This window comes from Delphinus delphis, chromosome 5 (genome assembly GCF_949987515.2).
Source record: "Delphinus delphis chromosome 5, mDelDel1.2, whole genome shotgun sequence".
In the NCBI taxonomy this organism is placed as follows: domain Eukaryota; kingdom Metazoa; phylum Chordata; class Mammalia; order Artiodactyla; family Delphinidae; genus Delphinus; species Delphinus delphis.
Genome location: NC_082687.1, coordinates 76,021,668 through 76,040,282, shown reverse-complemented (window position 1 = coordinate 76,040,282; position 18,615 = coordinate 76,021,668). Strand labels below are relative to the sequence as shown.

The window sequence follows — 18,615 nt, the reverse complement described above, 5'->3', positions numbered from 1 at the left end:
TGGCAATTTGGGGTCTTTTATTGTTCCATATAAATTTTAGGATTATTTGTTCTAGTTCTGTGAAAACTGTCATGGGTATTTGATAGGGATCACATTAAATCTGTAGATTGCTTTGGGTAGTAAGGCCATTTTAACAATATTAATTCTTTGGAAAGTATTTTTCAATGTTAAGAACTATCCTCTTTTTTATATTTGATTTTACTGTAGTTAATAACTATAATTATTCTTGACATCAATGATAGCTATGAAAAGATGAAAGCCAAAGGAAACAGAGGAAACATGTTGTTATTAGATTTAAACATTCAAGTATTTCACTTAAATTCATTTTATTTTGGTGTTTCGAATTTTTTTTAAACATCCCAGTGCCAAAAGGAAGGAAGGCTTTACACATGCAAGCAAATGTATAAACAAACAACCCAGGTCCTCTTAAGCAATTTGCCAAATAGAAACAATCCATCTATATAAGAAAACACATCAAATCAGGATCTGCAATGTGGGCCAGTGAGAGAAAGGATTTGCATCCTCAACTCTGTTTTTGGTTCCTCAAAATCAAAATCTTGGGACTAGTGTAAGCTGTATAATGATGGATAAACAAAGAGAGTAAGTGTTCTCTTGCTTTTTCCATGGGTTTCATTAGCTTGTTTTCCATGACTCATAATGCCTTCCTGAAAAAAACTCTTGTGCCTTTGATCTCCTGGGTCAAATGAGTGCTGTTGAGTTAGTTTCCATCAACCAGTCAGCACTCCTACTGGTTCCTATTGTGCATCCTCAGCCAGACCAGCTATTACCAGTTAACTCATTCCCAGAATAGAATTATGAATACTCTTCAGAAGGGTTCAGTCCAAATCGCCCAGAGGAATTCATATGGATAGTCTGAAGATTTAAAAAAAGGCAAATATTATTCACACAAAAATGTTGTTGACCTGAAAATAATTAGTGGAAAAAAATTTTAAACCGTTTATTAAAACTATGTCTTATAAGAACATGAAAAACTTCCTAAAGTCACTGATTAAGGGCTCTTTCCAATCCTTTGTTATGCCATGGAGCCTCCTTTATATCCCCAAGTAGACAGTGTGGTTAGTGGTAATAAACTTCTCAGCCTAGGTCCCAGGAAACCTGGGGTCTCCTCCAACCTTTGCCACTATATTTTTTTGGCTTATTTCCCACTTATATAAAATAAAAGTGAAAGTGTTCACGCAAGTTTCTTTTGGTTACAGGAGTCCATGATTCTATTAGAGAGACACAGAAGTTGAGATTTATCCATTCACTCAATACTTATGTCCACTAAATATTTATTGGACATCTATTACATGCTAGGCAACATGTCCTCTGAATGAGGGGTCTCCCCATAATGCTCCCCAAGTCCCTTGTGGGTACCTCCATCATGGTACTTGACACTCAGTTGGAATTAGGGATTCCCTAATCTGATTCCTCCACTGATGGACTGCATGTTATTTTGCCAATGAGTAGCAGAATTCTTGGCACACAGTAGGTGCTCCAAAAGCATTTGGTAAAAGGACAGAGGAGAGCTCTTCACGTGCAAGCTTGAGCATCCGAGAATGAGGACCAGAATGAGAAATATCAAGCATAATAGCCAGTAACATTTCATTAAAACAATTATATGATGACATTATATTCTCCCTAGGAATTTCTGAGCCAACAGCAGACCCTGATTGCACTAAAGACCCAAGCACAAAGACCTGCCTCTCTCTAGTCCTGAAGACAAAGTGTTCCTTGGCACTTAGTTTCCAGTTTGATGTATTGGGCCACCTATGCTGGATCCCTTTGGTTGTCTCTCCAGATCTGCCCTCCCCTTTTGTCCACTTTGCTTGGTGCTCTGGGAGGCCAATCTATATGAATTGTCTCAATCAGCGCCAGTGTCCTCTGGCTCTGGTTGGGTTTGGCCAATGGGGAGTACTGGACATTGGGAAAAAAGGAGAACAGCCAAGTTAGGATATTCATTCTCTCTCCTCAGGGCAACCACAGGCTGTTGTGTCCATGACCAAATGCCACAGCTCCTATCAGTCAGCCCTCCCCACATATTCCTTCTGTGTGTGTATGTGTGTGCTTCTGTCTTTGTCTCTCTGAGTTCCTTGTCCCTTTAGTCTTAGGGACAGTAGCAGTGCCCCCAGTTACTAGTCCTAGGATGCTACACTGTCCTTTTTTGGTTTCCCCACATCCTGGCTTAATAGGCCCTTTATGAAACTCTCCCCAAATTATTCAATATGAGTATACCATCAGTTTCCTGCCAGGACCCAAATACTATAAACAGTAAATGATCTAGTCTATTACCACCAAGCATAATAAAAGAATACCAAGAAATGCTAGTTTCCCTTCTTGTCCCTGTTATAATTTTTATACCCCCTGCAGTGGTTATCAGTAGGGCCTTTAACAAAATAGCTATTTAATAAATATTTGTTGAATGAAAGAAAAAGACACTAAGACACTTCTGATCACAGTTTTGTATTCAAATACATGGTAATCAATGTGCATTAATCTAGGTTATCAAGTATTAAATTTAGAGAAGTTTTTATTTCAGTAGTTGAAAGTCAGTGAGTAGTTCTGCTTTACAAATTTACATTCTCTCTTTTCTCATGTTCCAAGTGAAATAATGATTAGCCTACTGGACTTATGACTCAACCCCAGGAAACAGTACCAAGAGATGAGCAGACATCTCAGGGCACATGTTGTTCAACAAACTAAGAGATTAGTTTACTGGTCCTTCCTAGACCTTGGAGGAAACAGTGATTTTATTTCATGCCATCTAATTCATATGAACTGATTTTGCAAGTTCATCACTTTCTATCACCTACACCCGGATAGAAATGCAGTTTGGGGAAAACTATACCTCCTTGGATCTATTCACGTTTATAATGAATAGTCAAATCGTCAATAAATCTGAAGCATCACTCACCGTGTATATTGATCTTGCTGATGCGCCGTGGAAGTAACTTCTAGTTCTGGTATTGGAGGAAGCACGTCCTTGACATGAGCCATAGGCAGCCTCTGCATGGTCTCTGCTGTTTAAGAAGGAGAGCTGTTCTAGTCTGTATTTAGTCAAGAGCAATGCGAAAGTAGACACAGTATATTCCAATGTAGTAAGAGAACCATGCCTTCCACCTAGACAGGACTTTGGCAGTTTCCATGACTTACTAAATTTCCTGCCTGCAACTCTGACACTCTTTTTTTTTTTTTTCATTAGTCATCAGTTTTATACACATCAGTGTATACATGTCAATCCCAATCGCCCAATTCATCACACCACCATCCCCACCCCCCAGCGGCTTTCACCCTTGGTGTCCATACATTTGTTCTCAACATCTGTGTCTCATTTCTGCCCAGCAAACCGGTTCATCTGTACCATTTTTCTAGGTTCCACATACATGCATTAATATACGATATTTGTTTTTCTCTTTCTGACTTACTTCACTCTGTATGACAGTCTCTAGATCCATCCACGTCTCAACAAATGACCCAATTTCGTTCCTTCTTATGGCTGAGTAATATTCCATTGTATATATGTGCCACATCTTCTTTATCGATTCATCTGTCGATGGACATTTAGGTTGCCTCCATGACCTGGCTATTGTAAATAGTGCTGCAATGAACATTGGGGTGCATGTGTCTTTTTGAATTATGTTTTTCTCTGGGTATATGCCCAGTAGTGGGATTGCTGGATCATATGGTAATTCTATTTTTAGTTCCTTAAGGAACCTCCATACTGTTCTCCATAGTGGCTGTATCAATTTACATTCCCACCAACAGTGCAAGAGTGTTCCCTTTTCTCCACACCCTCTCCAGCATTTGTTGTTTGTAGATTTTCTGATGATGCCCATTCTAACTGGTGTGAGGTGCTACCTCATTGTAGTTTTTATTGTTGTTTTTGTTGTTTGTTTTTTTGATTTTTTTGCTGTACGCAGGCCTCTCACTGTTGTGGCCTCTCCCGTTGTGGAATACAGGCTCCGGACACACAGGCTCAGCGGCCATGGCTCACGGGCCCAGACACTCCGCAACATGTGGGATCTTCCTGGACCGGGACATGAACCCGTGTCCCCTGCATTGGCAGGTGGACTCTCAGCCACTGTGCCACCAGGGAAGCCCCCTCATTGTAGATTTGATTTGCATTTCTCTAATAATTAGTGATGTTGAGCAGCTTTTCATGTGCTTCTTGGCCATCTGTATGTCTTCTTTGGAGAAATGTCTATTTAGGTCTTCTGCCCATTTTTGGATTGGGTTGTTTGTTTCTTTAATATTGAGCTGCATGAGCTGTTTATATATTTTGGAGATTAATCCTTTGTCTGTTCATTCGTTTGCAAATATTTTCTCCCATTCTGAGGGTTGTCTTTTCATCTTGTTTACAGTTTCCTTTGCTGTGCAAAAGCTTTTAAGTTTGATGAGGTCCCATTTGTTTATTTTTGTTCTTATTTCCATTACTCTAGGAGGTGGATCAAAAAAGATCTTGCTGTGATTTATGTCAAAGAGTGTTCTCCCTATGTTTTCCTCTAAGAGTTTTATAGTGTCTGGTCTTACATTTAGGTCTCAAATCCATTTTCAGTTCATTTTTGTGTATGGTGTTAGGGAGTGTTCTAATTTCATTTTTTTACATGTAGCTGTCCAGTTTTCCCAGCACCACTTATTGAAGAGACTGTCTTTTCTCCATTGTATATCCTTGCCTCCTTTGTCATAGATTAGTTGACCATAGGTGCGTGGGTTTATCTCTGGGCTTTCTATCTTGTTCCATTGATCTATGTTTCTGTTTTTGTGCCAGTACCATACTTTCTTGATTACTGTAGCTTTATAGTATAGTCTGAAGTCAGGGAGTCTGATTCCTCCAGCTCCATTTTTTTCCCTCAAGACTGCTTTGCTATTCGGGGTTGTTTGTGTCTCCATACAAATTTTAAGATTTTTTGTTCTAGTTCTGTAAAAAATGCCATTGGTAATTTGATAGGGATTGGATTGAATCTGTAGATTGCTTTGGGTAGTATAGTTATTTTCACAATATTGATTCTTCCAATCCAAAAACATGGTATATCTCTCCATCTGTTGGTATGACCTTTAATTTCTTTTATCAGTGTCCTATAGTTTTCTGCATACAGGTCTTTTGTCTCCCTAGGTAGATTTATTCCTAGGTATTTTATTCTTTTTGTTGCAATGGTAAATGGGAGTGTTTCCATAATTTCTCTCTCATATTTTTCATCATTAGTGTATAGGAATGCAAGAGATTTCTGTGCATTAATTTTGTATCCTACAAATTTACCAAATTCATTGATTAGCTCTAGTAGTTTTCTGGTGGCATTTTTAGGATTCTCTATGTATAGTATTATGTCATCTGCAAACAGTGACAGTTTTACTTCTTCTTTTCCAATTTGTATTCCTTTTATTTCTTTTTCTTCTCTGACTGCCGTGGCTAGGACTTCCAAAACTCTGTTGAATAATAGCAGTGAGAGTGGACATCCTTGTTTGTTCCTGATCTTAGAGGAAATGCTTTCAGTTTTTCACCGTTGAGAATGATGTTTGCTGTGGGTTTGTCATTTATGGTTTTTATTATGTTGAGGTAGGTTCCCTCTGTGCCACTTTCTGGAGAGTTTTTATCATAAATGGGTGTTGAATTTTGTCAAAAGCTTTTTCTGCATCTATTGAGATGATCATATGGTTTTTATTCTTCAATTTGTTAATATGGTATATCACATTGATTGATTTGTGTATATTGAAGAATCCTTGCATCCCTGGGATAAATCCCAATTGATCATGGTGTATGATCCTTTTAATGTGTTGTTGGATTCTGTTTGCTAGTATTTTGTTGAGGATTTTTGCATCTATATTCATCAGTGATATTGGTCTGTAATTTTCTTTTTTTGTAGTATCTTTGTCTGGTTTTGGTATCAGGGCGATGGTGGCCTTGTAGAATGAGTTTGGGAGTGTTCCTTCCTCTGCAATTTTTGGAAGAGTTTGAGAAGGATGGGTGTTAGCTGTTCTCTAAATGTTTGATAGAATTCACCTCTGAAGCCATCTGGTCCTGGACTTTTGTTTGTTGGAAGACTTTTTAATCACAGTTTCAATTTCATTACTTGTGATTGCTCTGTTCATATTTTCTATTTCTTCGTGGTTCAGTCTTGGAAGGTTATACCTTTCTAACAATTTGTCCATTTCTTCCAGGTTGTCCATTTTATTGGCATAGAGTTGCTTGTAGTAGTCTCTTAGGATGCTTTGTATTTCTGTGGTGTCTTGTAACTTCTCCTTTTTCATTTCTAATTTTATTGATTTGAGTCCTCTCCCTCCTTTTCTGGATGAGTCTGGCTAATGGTTTATCAATTTTGTTTATCTTCTCAAAGAACCAACTTTGCTATTGTTTTCTTTGTTTCTATTTCATTTATTTCTGCTCTGATCTTTATGATTTCTTTACTTCTACTAACTTTGGGTTTTGTTTGTTCTTCTTTCTCTAGTTCCTTTAGGTTTAAAGTTAAATTGTTTACTTGAGATTTTTCTTGTTTTTTGAGGTAGGCTTGTAGAGCTATAAACTTCCCTCTTAGAATTGCTTTTGCTGCATCCCATAGGTTTTGGATCGTCGTGTTTTCATTGTCATTTGTCTCTAGGTATTTTTTGATTTCCTCTTTGATTTCTTCAGTGATCTCTTGGTTATTTAGTAACATATTGTTTAGCCTCCATGTGTTTGTGTTTTTTACATTTTTTTCCCTGTAATTCATTTCTAATCTCATAATGTTGTGGTCAGAAAAGATGCTTGATATGATTTCAGTTTTCTTAGATTTGCTGAGGCTTGATTTGTGACCCAAGATGTGATCTATCCTGTAAAATGTTCTGTGCACACTCGAGAAGAAAGTGTAATCTGCTGTGTTTGGATGGAATGTCCTATAAATATCAATTAAACCTATCTGGTCTATTGTGTCATTTACAGCTTCTTTTTCCTTATTTATTTTCATTTTGGATGATCTGTCCATTGGTGTAAGTGAGGTGTTAAAGTCCCCCAGTATTATTGTGTTACTGTTGATTTCCTCTTTTATAGCTGTTAGCAGTTGCGTTATGTATTGAGGTGCTCCTATGTTGGGTGCATATATATTTATAATTGTTATATCTTCTTGGATTGATCCCGTGATCATTATGTACTGTCCTTCCTTGTCTCTTGTAACATTCTTTATTTTAAAGTCTACTTTATCTGATATAAGTATTGCTACTCCAGCTTTCTTTTGATTTCCATTGGCATGGAATATCTTTTCCCATCCCCTCATTTTCAGTCTGTATGTGTCCCTAGGTCTGGAGTGGGTCTCTTGTAGACAGCATATATATGGGTCTTGTTTTTGTATCCATTCAGCAAGCCTGTGTCTTTTGGTTGGAGCATTTAATCCATTCACTTTTAAGGTAATTATTGATATGTATGTGCCTATGACCATATTCTTAATGGTTTTGGGTTTGTTTTTGTAAGTCCTTTTCTTCTCTTGTGTTTCCCACTTACAGAAGTTCCTTTAGCATTTGTTGTAGAGCTGGTTTGGTGGTGCTGAATTCTCCTAGCTTTTGCTTATCTGTAAAGCTTTTGATTTCTCCATCGAATCTGAATGAGATCCTTGCCAGGTAGAGTAATCTAGGTTGTAGGTTCTTCCCTTTCATCACTTTAAGTATATCATGCCACTCCCTTCTGGCTTGTAGAGTTTCTGCTGAGAAATCAGCTGTTAACCTTATGGGACTTCCCTTGTATGTTATTTGTCGTTTTTCCCTTGCTGCTTTAAATAATTTTTCTTTGTCTTTAATTTTTGCCAGTTTGATTACTATGTGTCTCAGCATGTTTCTCCTTGGGTTTATCCTGTATGGGACTCGCTGTGCTTCCTGGACTTGGGTGGCTATTTCGTTTCCCATGTTAGGGAAGTTTTCAACTATAATCACTTCAAATATTTTCTCTGGTCCTTTCTCTCTCTCTTCTCCTTCTGGGACCCCTATAATGTGAATGTTGTTATGTTTAATGTTTTCCCAGAGGTCTCTTAGGCTGTCTTCATTTCTTTTCATTCTTTTGTCTTTATTCTGTTCTGCAGCTGTGAATTCCACCATTCTGTCTTCCAGGTCACTTATCCATTCTTCTGCCTCAGTTATTCTGCTATTGATTCCTTCTAGTGTAGTTTTCATTTCAGTTATTGTATTGTTCATCTCTGTTTGTTTGTTTTTTAATTCTTCTAGGTCTTTGTTAAACATTTCTTGCATCTTCTAAATCTTTGCCTCCATTCTTTATGAGGTCCTGTATCATCTTCACTATCATTATTCTGAATTCTTTTTCTGGAAGGTTGCCTATCTCCACGTCATTTAGTTGTTTTTCTGGGGTTTTATCTAGTTCCTTCATCTGGTACATAGCCCTCTGCCTTTTCATCTTGTCTATCTTTCTGTGAATGTGGTTTTTGTTTCACAGGCTGCAGGATTGTAGTTCTTCTTGCTTCTGCTGTCTGCCCTCTCAACTCTGAAACTTTTGACCCATTTCTCTCAACTCTGTATCTATCCTTTAGTTGTTTTTCTGGGGTTTTATCTTGTTCCTTCATCTGGTACATAGCCCTCTGCCTTTTCATCTTGTCTATCTTTCTGTGAATGTGGTTTTTGTTTCACAGGCTGCAGGATTGTAGTTCTTCTTGCTTCTGCTGTCTGCCCTCTCAACTCTGAAACTTTTGACCCATTTCTCTCAACTCTGTATCTATCCTTTCAATTCGTCCTCTCCCATCTCCTTCTGAGCACAAGACCTGCAGTATAGTTAAGGTGGAGCAAAGTCAAGAAAAAATTTAAGGTACAATGTCAAGTAGCAAGAAAAGAATTTTAGTTTGGAAAGTACAAACATTTCCTTCTTTGCATATTGTTGAAATATGTCCCTAAGAATAATATTAATAAATAACATCTTTGATTTCAGGGACAATTTTACCAAAAAGCAAGGTTACAAATTAGATGAACTCTAACCTGTCTTCCTTTGCTATGACTCTGTGACTTTATAAAACTCTTCTAATATTATCTTCAACTGACTTCAAATAGAAGGTAAAACTTGATGTCCGTGGCTCAATGGTATCTCTTTTATTCCACTGGGGTCCTGGGTCTTGCTTTTCTAGTCTTTATATTGAAACTTGGGTTCTACATAATACACGTGGTTTTTTGCTTCACAGATGTCTCTACTTTTTATACAAAGCCCTGAACATGGATGGAAATGAGGTGACCTCTAATTTAAAGAGAAATTTGTGTAGTTGCTTCTTAAGAATAGATATCAGAAAGGAAGATTTAAGTATAATCAAGAATATGATGCTTTTTTTCCTAGAAGATTATTAAACACTGGTGTAGTTTACCAAAAGGGAAATCCTGTCAAAGCTTCTGTCAGAATGTTATTCCTTTAATTAGAAAAAAATTTTTGATAAGAAAAACTTATTTTCTGGACTTAATTTTCTGTATAAGGAATACATTCACCTGATTAAAATTTTTTAAACTATGAAGGGATATTCAGTGAATATTCCTTTTTACCCCATCTCCCAGGCAATCACTTCCCACCATTTCACATAGTTCTTTCCCTTCTAGATAGTTAGATAGATAGATAGAGAGAGAGAGAGAGAGATGATAAATTTATACTTTAATATATGTGTTATTAAAATTTTGTTTTTGTTCTTCTTTACACAATTAGTAGAATACCATACATATATATCATGAATGATATATCTTAGGGATCTTTCCACATAAGTGCTTCCTCTTTCCTTTTTACAACTTCCTGGTATTCCACAGTATGGATGTAACACCATGTCTTTGAACAGCCTAGATGGTGTCTGCTTAGATGGTGTCTAATCATTTTTGATCTTATAAATACACAAGCAGTAAACATTGTATAGATGCCATTTCTCTCCTATGTGAGTAAATCTATAGGATAAATTCCTAGAAATAGAATTGCTGGCTCAAAGGGCTTATACATTTGTAACTTTGATAGTTATTGCCAAATTACCTATCATGGAAGTTGCACCAATTTTGCCTCTCAGTTTACCTTAGTAAAGTATGAGAGTACCTCTTGCCCCTTGCCATAGAGTGTAACATCAAACTTCTGGACTTTTGCCAATCTGATAGATGAAAGTGGCATCTCAGTGTAGCTTCAACTTGCTTTCCCACCTGAATGAAGCTCCATGAGAGCAGAAATCTTTATTTTGTTTGGTTCACTGCTGTGTCTCCTATACCCAAGTGACCAATATTATTGGCACATAGTAAACAACAATAAAAAAAATTTTTTTTAAGAATTTGGTCTGAGTGAGACCAAACAACCTTTCATATGTTTAAGAACTATTTGTATTTCCTTTTTCTGTAAACAGTCCATTCTTGTCCTTTACCCATTTGCCTACTAGGTTATGGTCTTTTCTTCATCAACTATTAGAAGCTCTTTATATACTAGGAAAGGTTGCTTATCTGTGATGAACTACAAATAACTTCCCCCCAATTGCTTTTGCTGTGTACATTCTTTTTCATAGGGTCAAATTTATTAGTGTTTTAGCTGAGTTTTGTGTCATGATTAGTTCTGCGTTAATTGTAAATGAATTCTACCATTGTTTCCTCTATTACTTTTGTGGTTTCATGTTTTCATTAAAATCACTGATCTGAATGGAATTTACTCCAGTATTAGTGTGGGCTCTGGATTAAGTAAATTTTTTTTCCTAGATGATTATTCAGTTGTTCCAACATCATTCATTCAGTATTTCTTTGTTTCCCTACTGATTTGATATGCCATTTTCATCATTTACTAAAGTCCTGAACTTTCTAATGTTTCATTGGGTATTTTTATCTAGTCTGTACCAGTACCATAATGGAATGGATACTTCTGTTTATTCTTCTATGTCCATTTTTTTCCTGTCTACTATTGACAGTTTATTTTTCATTGGGATATGGAAATGAACTTGTTTATTTATTGACTTAGGGAAAATTGGCATCTTTTTATATTCATCTTACTTTCAAGAACATTATATACTATTCCTTTTCTTCAAGTCATTTTTGTGTCTCTCAGGAGCATTTTTCTGAAGTTTTCTTCAGAAAGATCATGCACATTTCTTATGAAGTTTATTCCTAATTACTTTATTTTCTGCAGCTGTTTTAAATGCAGTATATCTTCTAACTCGTTGTTGTTTAAATATATAAATGTTGTTTGACTTTTTATATTAATTTTGTACCCTACCCCTTACTGAACTTTTCAAAGATGTTTTTAGGGAATTAGATTTTTGGGGTACATATCATCTGCAAAATAAGTGATCATTTTACTTGTTCTTTCCAACTTGTGAACCTTGTGGTTCTGCCTCTTATCTAATTGTGTTGACTAGTACTTCTAGGATAACTGTAGATAAAGTGGCAATAGTGAACATTCTTGAACATTTCTGGCTTTAACTAAGCATGCTTTCAGTATTTCCCTACTAAGCATGATTCTGAGTTTTTGTTTGAGACAGATATATTTTATGATATTATGGAAGTACCTATTTATCTTATTTTTATTAGGTGTTTTTATGAAGAATGGGTATTGTATTTTGTCAAATACATTTTTTTCATTTTTAACAACTTTATTGATATCTTTGACATATAAAAATAGTAGTTATATAAGGTATACGTACAACTTGATATTTTGGTATATGCATACATTGTGAAAAGATCACCACGATAAAGCTAAATAACTTATCCGTCACCTCCACATAGTTACCATTGTGTGTGTGTGTGTGTTGAGAAAATTTAATTTAAAATCTATCGTTTTAGCAGATTTCAAGTATACAATACAGATTAAATAACACTTATACAAAATACCCAATTGTTTATACTTAGCATTATGTCTTCCTTACTTTGTCTAAATTTTATACATTTTGCTTTTTGTGTGTGGTTTCTGGATTTTTAATTTAGATTTTACTATATGAATTATGCTTTCTGTAATTTAGTCTTAGGTGTTTTGATCGTTAGGTAAATTGTTTTTAATTTTACTAGTTTTACTAAAGGTTTACAAAATCCCTACAGCTATTGCTGTGAAATGACCTAAGCCAATCTAACCATGCACAACCCTTAGGTTCTTATCAGTAGATAAAATCAACCACCAAAAAGTTTGAGCATGGGTAGTCTCACCAGGAGAAATTTTTCCTCACATACAGGCATTTATTAGGTATTTGTTAGCCAGTAGAGAGAGGGCAAGGACACAGCTTGGAAAACCTGCTGTATAGGCTTGATGTGAGTCCATGCTCCCTGTCACTTGGGCTTCACAGCTCACTTGGGGAGGACAGGACATGCTCCAGAGGTAGGACTTGGTTAGGCTTGCAGTTGGCATCATGCAGCCAGGGACCTGTGCAAGGAGTTGGACGATTCCTAAAGTAGAGGTTACAGTGTTGGCTGGGTTCTCATACCCCATTAGTGCAGCCATGGAGCATTTTTCTACAGTATTTTATCCAGCTAACAAATCTTGAATGCCTCTAATTTCAACAATGAACATACAATTCGGACTTTGATTACCACTAATTTTACTAATGAAAACTCATTTCTAATATTCATCATTCTACTTAGCAAAGTCTCTGGTTGATAGCTCAGACCCTTGTGGTGTGCTTAATATTTAACTGTAACATCATATTATCTATGCTGAAATGTTTTAAATCAATTGAATATAGCTTAACAGCTATATTTGTCTTTTAAAAATTAGAAGTAAATTTGTAGAATAAATAATGAGAAAAGTAGGTCTTCTAAGTCTTCTTCTTTTGTGCATATAATCAAATACATTTTTATCATCTATAGAAATGATCCAACAATCGTTCCCTTAGATCTGTTAGTATGATGAGTGATATTAATAGATCTCCTAATGCTGAACTGTTCTTGTATTCGTGGAATAAGCCCCACTTGATCATAGGAGTGTGTGTATGTATGTATACATATTTTTTTAAACTGTGCTACTGGATTCTTTTGCTAATATTTGTTGAGGATTTTTGCATAGATAGACATAAGTAAGATTGATACTTTCATTTTAGACAATCTTCCTTGGGCTTGAATATAAATGTTTATTTCATAAATAGACGTAGGAAACATCCTTTTTTTCTGTGGTCTATAACAGTTAAAATACCACTGGAAATATCTGTTATTTAGAAATGGTTAAAATTCCACTGTGTACTGCTCTTCCTGTTATTCTTTGAGAGATAACTGACAAATTTTCTATTTCTTCTATGACAATAGTTTTGTTTAGATTTTCTGTTCTTCTGATGTGAGGTTTTGTAAGTTTTCTCAGAAAAGTATCCGTCTTAACTAGACATTTTAAAAATTAAGGTAGCAACTACTCTTTAAGGGAATTAGATGCCTTTTTGAGGCCATGTCCAGCAGACACAGAGGGCCCTTTCATTCCTATAGAAATGCTAAAATCACCACCAAAGTCCACATTTTTTCCTATGGAGCCTTTAGCTGTAAAGAGTAAATGACAAAGCTTTCCTGACTGATTAGAGCAAAGGTGGGAAAACAAGACCAGTCTTTCCATTTTTATTTTATTGTCAGTAAGGACCAACCGCACCTATGAGACTAGATCTATCAGCTTTATCTGTGTCACACTGAAAGTTCCCAGGCGTCTGTGATTTTTGTCCTCTGAAATCTGTGCTTCTCAAGGGTGGCTGTAGCAAGCAGGATCTCAAACAGCCCCCAGATTCCCACCCCTGGTGTACATGGCCACCCTTGTGACTCCCTTCCCTTGAGCATGGGCAGGGCGGTAAATAGCATCTCATTCCGGTGACTAGGTTACACTAAGATGAAGAGCTGTTGCAGGCGTAATTAACATCCCAAATCAGTTGATTTTGAGAGAGACTATCCTGGGTGGGTCTGACTTAAAGAGGTGAAAGCTTTTAATAGAGACTGGGCCCTCCCTGGGGTCAGAGAGCATCCCTCCCTGGGCTCAGGAAGCATGCCGCCATGTCTGCACCGTCTATGGAAAGGGTCATGTAGCAGGGGTCTGCAGCTGGCCTCTAGGACCTGAGAGTGGCCTCTGACTGAGAGCCAGTTAAGAAACCAGGGCCTTCAGTCTACAGCCTCTAAGGAAGGAATTCTGCCAACAACCTGAACCAGCTTGGAAGGAGAGCCTCCAGATGAGAACACAGGCCAGCTCTCATCTTGATTTCAAGCTTGTGAGTCCCTGAGATCCAGCAAAGTTGTTCCCAAATTTCTCACCCAAAGAAACTGTGAGATAATGAACATGTGTTGTTTTAAGCCCCTAAGGTTGTGGTAATTTGTTACACACAATAGAAAATGAATAAAGTGATCAACAGAGCCTTGGCTTGAAAATCCCCAGAGGTAGTAATTTAAAATGCAGGTTCTAGGACCCTGCCCCAGATCTACTGAATTACAATCTCCTTTCATAAAGGCCCAGGAGCCTTTGATGGTTAATTCTGATGCACATTAAAGCTTCAGAATGAATTTACCATTGCAAATAATTGTTTAGACATCCTTGACAAAGCATCTTTTTTTTTTTTTTTTTTTTTTTTTTTTTTTTTTTTTAGCATCTTTTTTTTAACTTTTTATCTTATATTGGAGTATAGTTGATTAACAATGTTGTATTAGTTTCGGGTGTACAGCAAAGTGATTCTGTTATACATATACATGTATCTATTCTTTTTCAAATTCTTTTCCCATTTAGGTTGTTACCAAATATTGAGCAGAGTTCCCTGTGCTATATAGTAGGTCCTTGTTGGTTATCTATTTTAAATATAGCAGTGTGTACATGTCAATCCCAAACTCCCTAACTATCCCTTCCCACAACCCCTCCTCCCTGACAAAACATCATATAACCTTCCAGAATTTGAGATTTGGAGATAATTCTTTTTAAAGGTTAAAATCTCAAAAGAGCCTATTCATGAAACCAAATAATTATCAAAGAAAATTAACAGAGCTCTTTTGGTTGGAAAGCCAAACTGCTCATCATTTGCTTATTCATTAGGTTTGCTGATGTTTTATAGTATGGTATAACCATAATTCAGAAAGCCATTATCTGTCAAAATGACAGCTAGTCCGAAGTAACTCTCTAGTAGTACGTTATCTTCTATTTCTCCTAGTATCCAAAGTCATGTAAGTTACATGGTAATAGGAAAACTTCTGAAAAATTGATAAAAAGACAAAAAGGTAGGATATCCTTTCATTTTTATACGTTCTTTAGAATAGCTAAAACAGGTGGAATTTTTTTCTAGTTTTACACTGAGAAATAGGGTTTCTTTCAAATCATATTAATTCAGCAACACTAGTTAAGTCAGCAGAAGCAGTCAGAAGTATTTTAAAACCTCACAGAAGTCTTTTCATGAATTTGTCAAATCTCTAAACCAAACATTTCTTTGACTTTTTCCAAGAACCTTAGCAGAGCCTAAAAAATTAAAAAGAACCCCGGTCTGAGTTTTGACCTGGTTGAGTCTAGTGAACAAAATGGATTTCCAACAGTAGAAACTTTGATTAAAAATAAAACTCCATGCCTTAGGTTCTTGAATAAAGCCCCTATCATTCCATCCATGACAGTGTCCAAGCTGACCTCTGATATTTCTTTCTCTCCTTTTTAAAAAAGGTTATCACTTTTCAAAATGCTTTATATCTATGTCATCTGGTATCTAACCTCAATTCATCTTTCCAAAGTAATTCTTGATTCCCACTTAGTAATGGAAACTTACGAGGTATTTTCTTCACTTTGTTCCTGATGATTTTCATGTCAAAGACAAGGTACATCTCCCACACTGAAGACACATCTAAAACTTCCCCATCCTAGTCAGTCTGTCTTGGCTGCTAAGGGAATTTGCCCCATCAATGTTTGATATTCGTTATCTCCAAAAATACTTGTTCAGCTAAATTTTACTTGGTTATTAAATTGGAAAGCCAAAAAACAAAAGAAGAACAAAACAGATTTATGTATCCATACTATCTATGACCCTCTGTGACCTCTACTTTCCCAATAGTGAATTTATCCAATTTTGCATAAATTTGCATAATTTATCCTTATTTGCCCACTTGTGTACAGAGATTGTTTTGTTTTGTTTTGTTTTGTTTTGCGGTACGCGGGCCTCTCACTGTTGTGGCCTCTCGCGTTGCGGAGCACAGGCTCCGGACGTGCAGGCTCAGCGGCCATGGCTCACGGGCCCAGCCGCTCCGCAGCATGTGGGATCCTCCCGGACCGGGGCACGAACCCGCGTCCCCTGCATCGGCAGGCGGAGTCTCAACCACTGCGCCACCAGGGAAGCCCCAGAGATTGTATTTTTATGCATGGTTTTACTCCCCAGAACCCACCTTGGAGCATGACACATAATAGGTACTCAATAAATACATGTTGAATGACTGAAAGAATGTTATTTAACTTCTTTGTGCCTCATGTTTCTTAATAAAATGGTGTGGGTTCAAGCAGAACAAAAAGTCAACTCTGGGGTACCACCCAGGAATTTGGAGATAAGGAAAATAAGAGTGCCCTGTGAGAAAGCACCACCAAGTGCAAAACAAGGTATTTTTACTGGCATCTTTTTAAGCCCACTGGAGGGCCCTGCTCAGAATTTAGTAGGACCTGTGTGTGAACTCAGCAGAGAAGGACTATGGATAGCTAAACTCGGAAGCGATGACCTTGGGCGCTTCCTTCTCTCCTTCATACTTCAGCCATGACTCTTTGTGGAGACAATGACTCTTTGTGGAGATTCAGCCATGACTCTTTGTGGAGACAATGGCAATAAATGTCTAAACTGTTACCCACAGAGTACTTGGTTTCCTCATAAGACCCTCTCCAAAAAGGAAGGAATTCAAGTTAATCGTCACAGATTTCTTCGGTCAAGACAGATGTGGACATTTTCAGATGGTTTGGTGATTCTTATTCAGTTCTCTAATCAGGCTTAAAAAAAACTTTTCAGTCTTAATTATTTCTTCTTACTGTCATAGGAATGCAGAATTTCAGTATTGCTATGCATCATTCTGACCTTTCCATCATATAAAAACACAGGCACTTTTGTGCAAGTCCAAGATAGCTAGTAGCCTTTTAGGGTTAATAGAACCAATTATGGTGGCTTAAAATAGATTTCCACTATTCAAGAGGCCAACTCCCTACTATGTTCAAAGATCCATCTGTTATTTTTAACAGTGAACCTAAAACTACTCAGCTATTCCAAATCTGGCCAGTGTGAAAATCAAATGAGGATGGAAAAATAAATGACTGCAGAATTATCTAGAAATAGCAATTAAAGAGGGGAAAAAACCCTCCTTGAACAGACAACTGCCAATATTCTGAGCCATTGACTCAGTTTCCAATTCACTCACACTTCAGGTATCCTAAATACTCCAAGGAATAAAACTGATGAAGTGTTTAACCATTCTCCTTTTGTTATTTTGGGTAGGCATTATCAAAAGTTATACGCTGGGGGTGGGGGAAAGTATTTGAAAGGTCTTTGTAAGACAGCAGCAGTCATTCTTTCAACATAGAGGGTGTAGAGTTGTATTTATTTAACAAATATTTATTGGGTACTTATTATGAACTCATATGCACTGTGCCATGAGCTGGGGATGCAGTGATAATTATTATCAGGTAGTGTCCCGGATCTCAAGGAGCTACCTGGCTCATAGGAGAGACATCAATCAAATAATAACAGAAATGTAAAAGAGCAACAGTGATAATTGCCACAAAGAGAGAAGTGTGATGTTATGAAGGTGTAATTTACCTGGTCCACCAGCTCTGAGACAACTTCCCTGAGGAAGTGTTAGTTAAGCCAAAATCAGAGGACAGGGTTGGACTTAACTAGATAAAGGCAGGGTGGGAAAAGGGGAGGATTGCAAGGGAGGTGGCGAGTGAGGCCAGATGGTTCAGGCAGGGGGAGTCTGTGCGAGGATGGAGAAGATGTTTATCTGCATGTTTTATCATCAGTTTTTTCAGACCTGGCACAAATGGCTGTCACATAAAGTCATTCAATGGATGAATAGAATAAATCATCCTATTTTGCCTATAGATTCTTCACACTTTATGAATTTCCTCCTGCAGGTAGAGTCACCCTCTGAATCTTGATCTATTCTGTAACCAAGCAGATGGCTATAACCTTTACTGTTTTATGGACCCCAATCTGTATTTTGAGTCTTAAATATTATAGTTAAGCAAGTAAAAATTAAATTTTCATGTTATCTTGCTTGGTTGCTAGACATCTGGCACCAGTAATTTATCTTCTCTTTGGCAGAAAATTGAAACCTGCTTAGTCTTTATTATGTTGGTCTTAAACATGTTGCAAATTATAATTTTACATTTCCACTAGTTTTATTTTGGGGTAATATATATTACTGGGTCATCCACTTCCCTTTGGCATTTAGCAATTCTCTTTCACAATGAATTTCCGTTTTCTTTGCTTTGTGGTCCCTAAGAGCCCACCCACATTAAGTGCCAATGCTGAAATATTACTTTGAGGATGACTCACATTGTCTCACCCAAGCTTCTGATACCTTACAGAGAAAATGTCTCATCTCAGTTCCCAGCACTAAATGTAAAGTAGTGAGAAAAGTTTTGATCTGTGGCTTGAACCAGCAGGAGTAAACTCCCCAGTTCATCTTGGCATTAAGTGATGCGCTGGAAAGTGCAGCCATTGGACAGAACTGAGTTTGAACCCTAACCCTGCTGGGATCTGGCAGTGGGTCAGT

At 37.1% G+C, this 18,615-nt stretch overlaps 1 protein-coding gene across 1 annotated transcript in view; it reads right to left on the bottom strand.

Annotated features, from left to right (window-relative positions):
• Positions 1 to 320: 320 nt before the first annotated feature.
• Positions 321 to 18,615, bottom strand: part of TMEM156 (transmembrane protein 156) — a 52,010-nt gene continuing 33,715 nt past the window's right edge. The window contains exons 6-7 of the mRNA XM_060011763.1: positions 2,915 to 3,020; positions 321 to 873 (exon numbers count right to left, since the gene is read on the bottom strand). Coding sequence (XP_059867746.1) covers positions 861 to 873; positions 2,915 to 3,020 — 119 coding nt within the window. The 3' untranslated portion in view covers positions 321 to 860. The remainder of the gene's footprint in view (positions 874 to 2,914; positions 3,021 to 18,615) is intronic.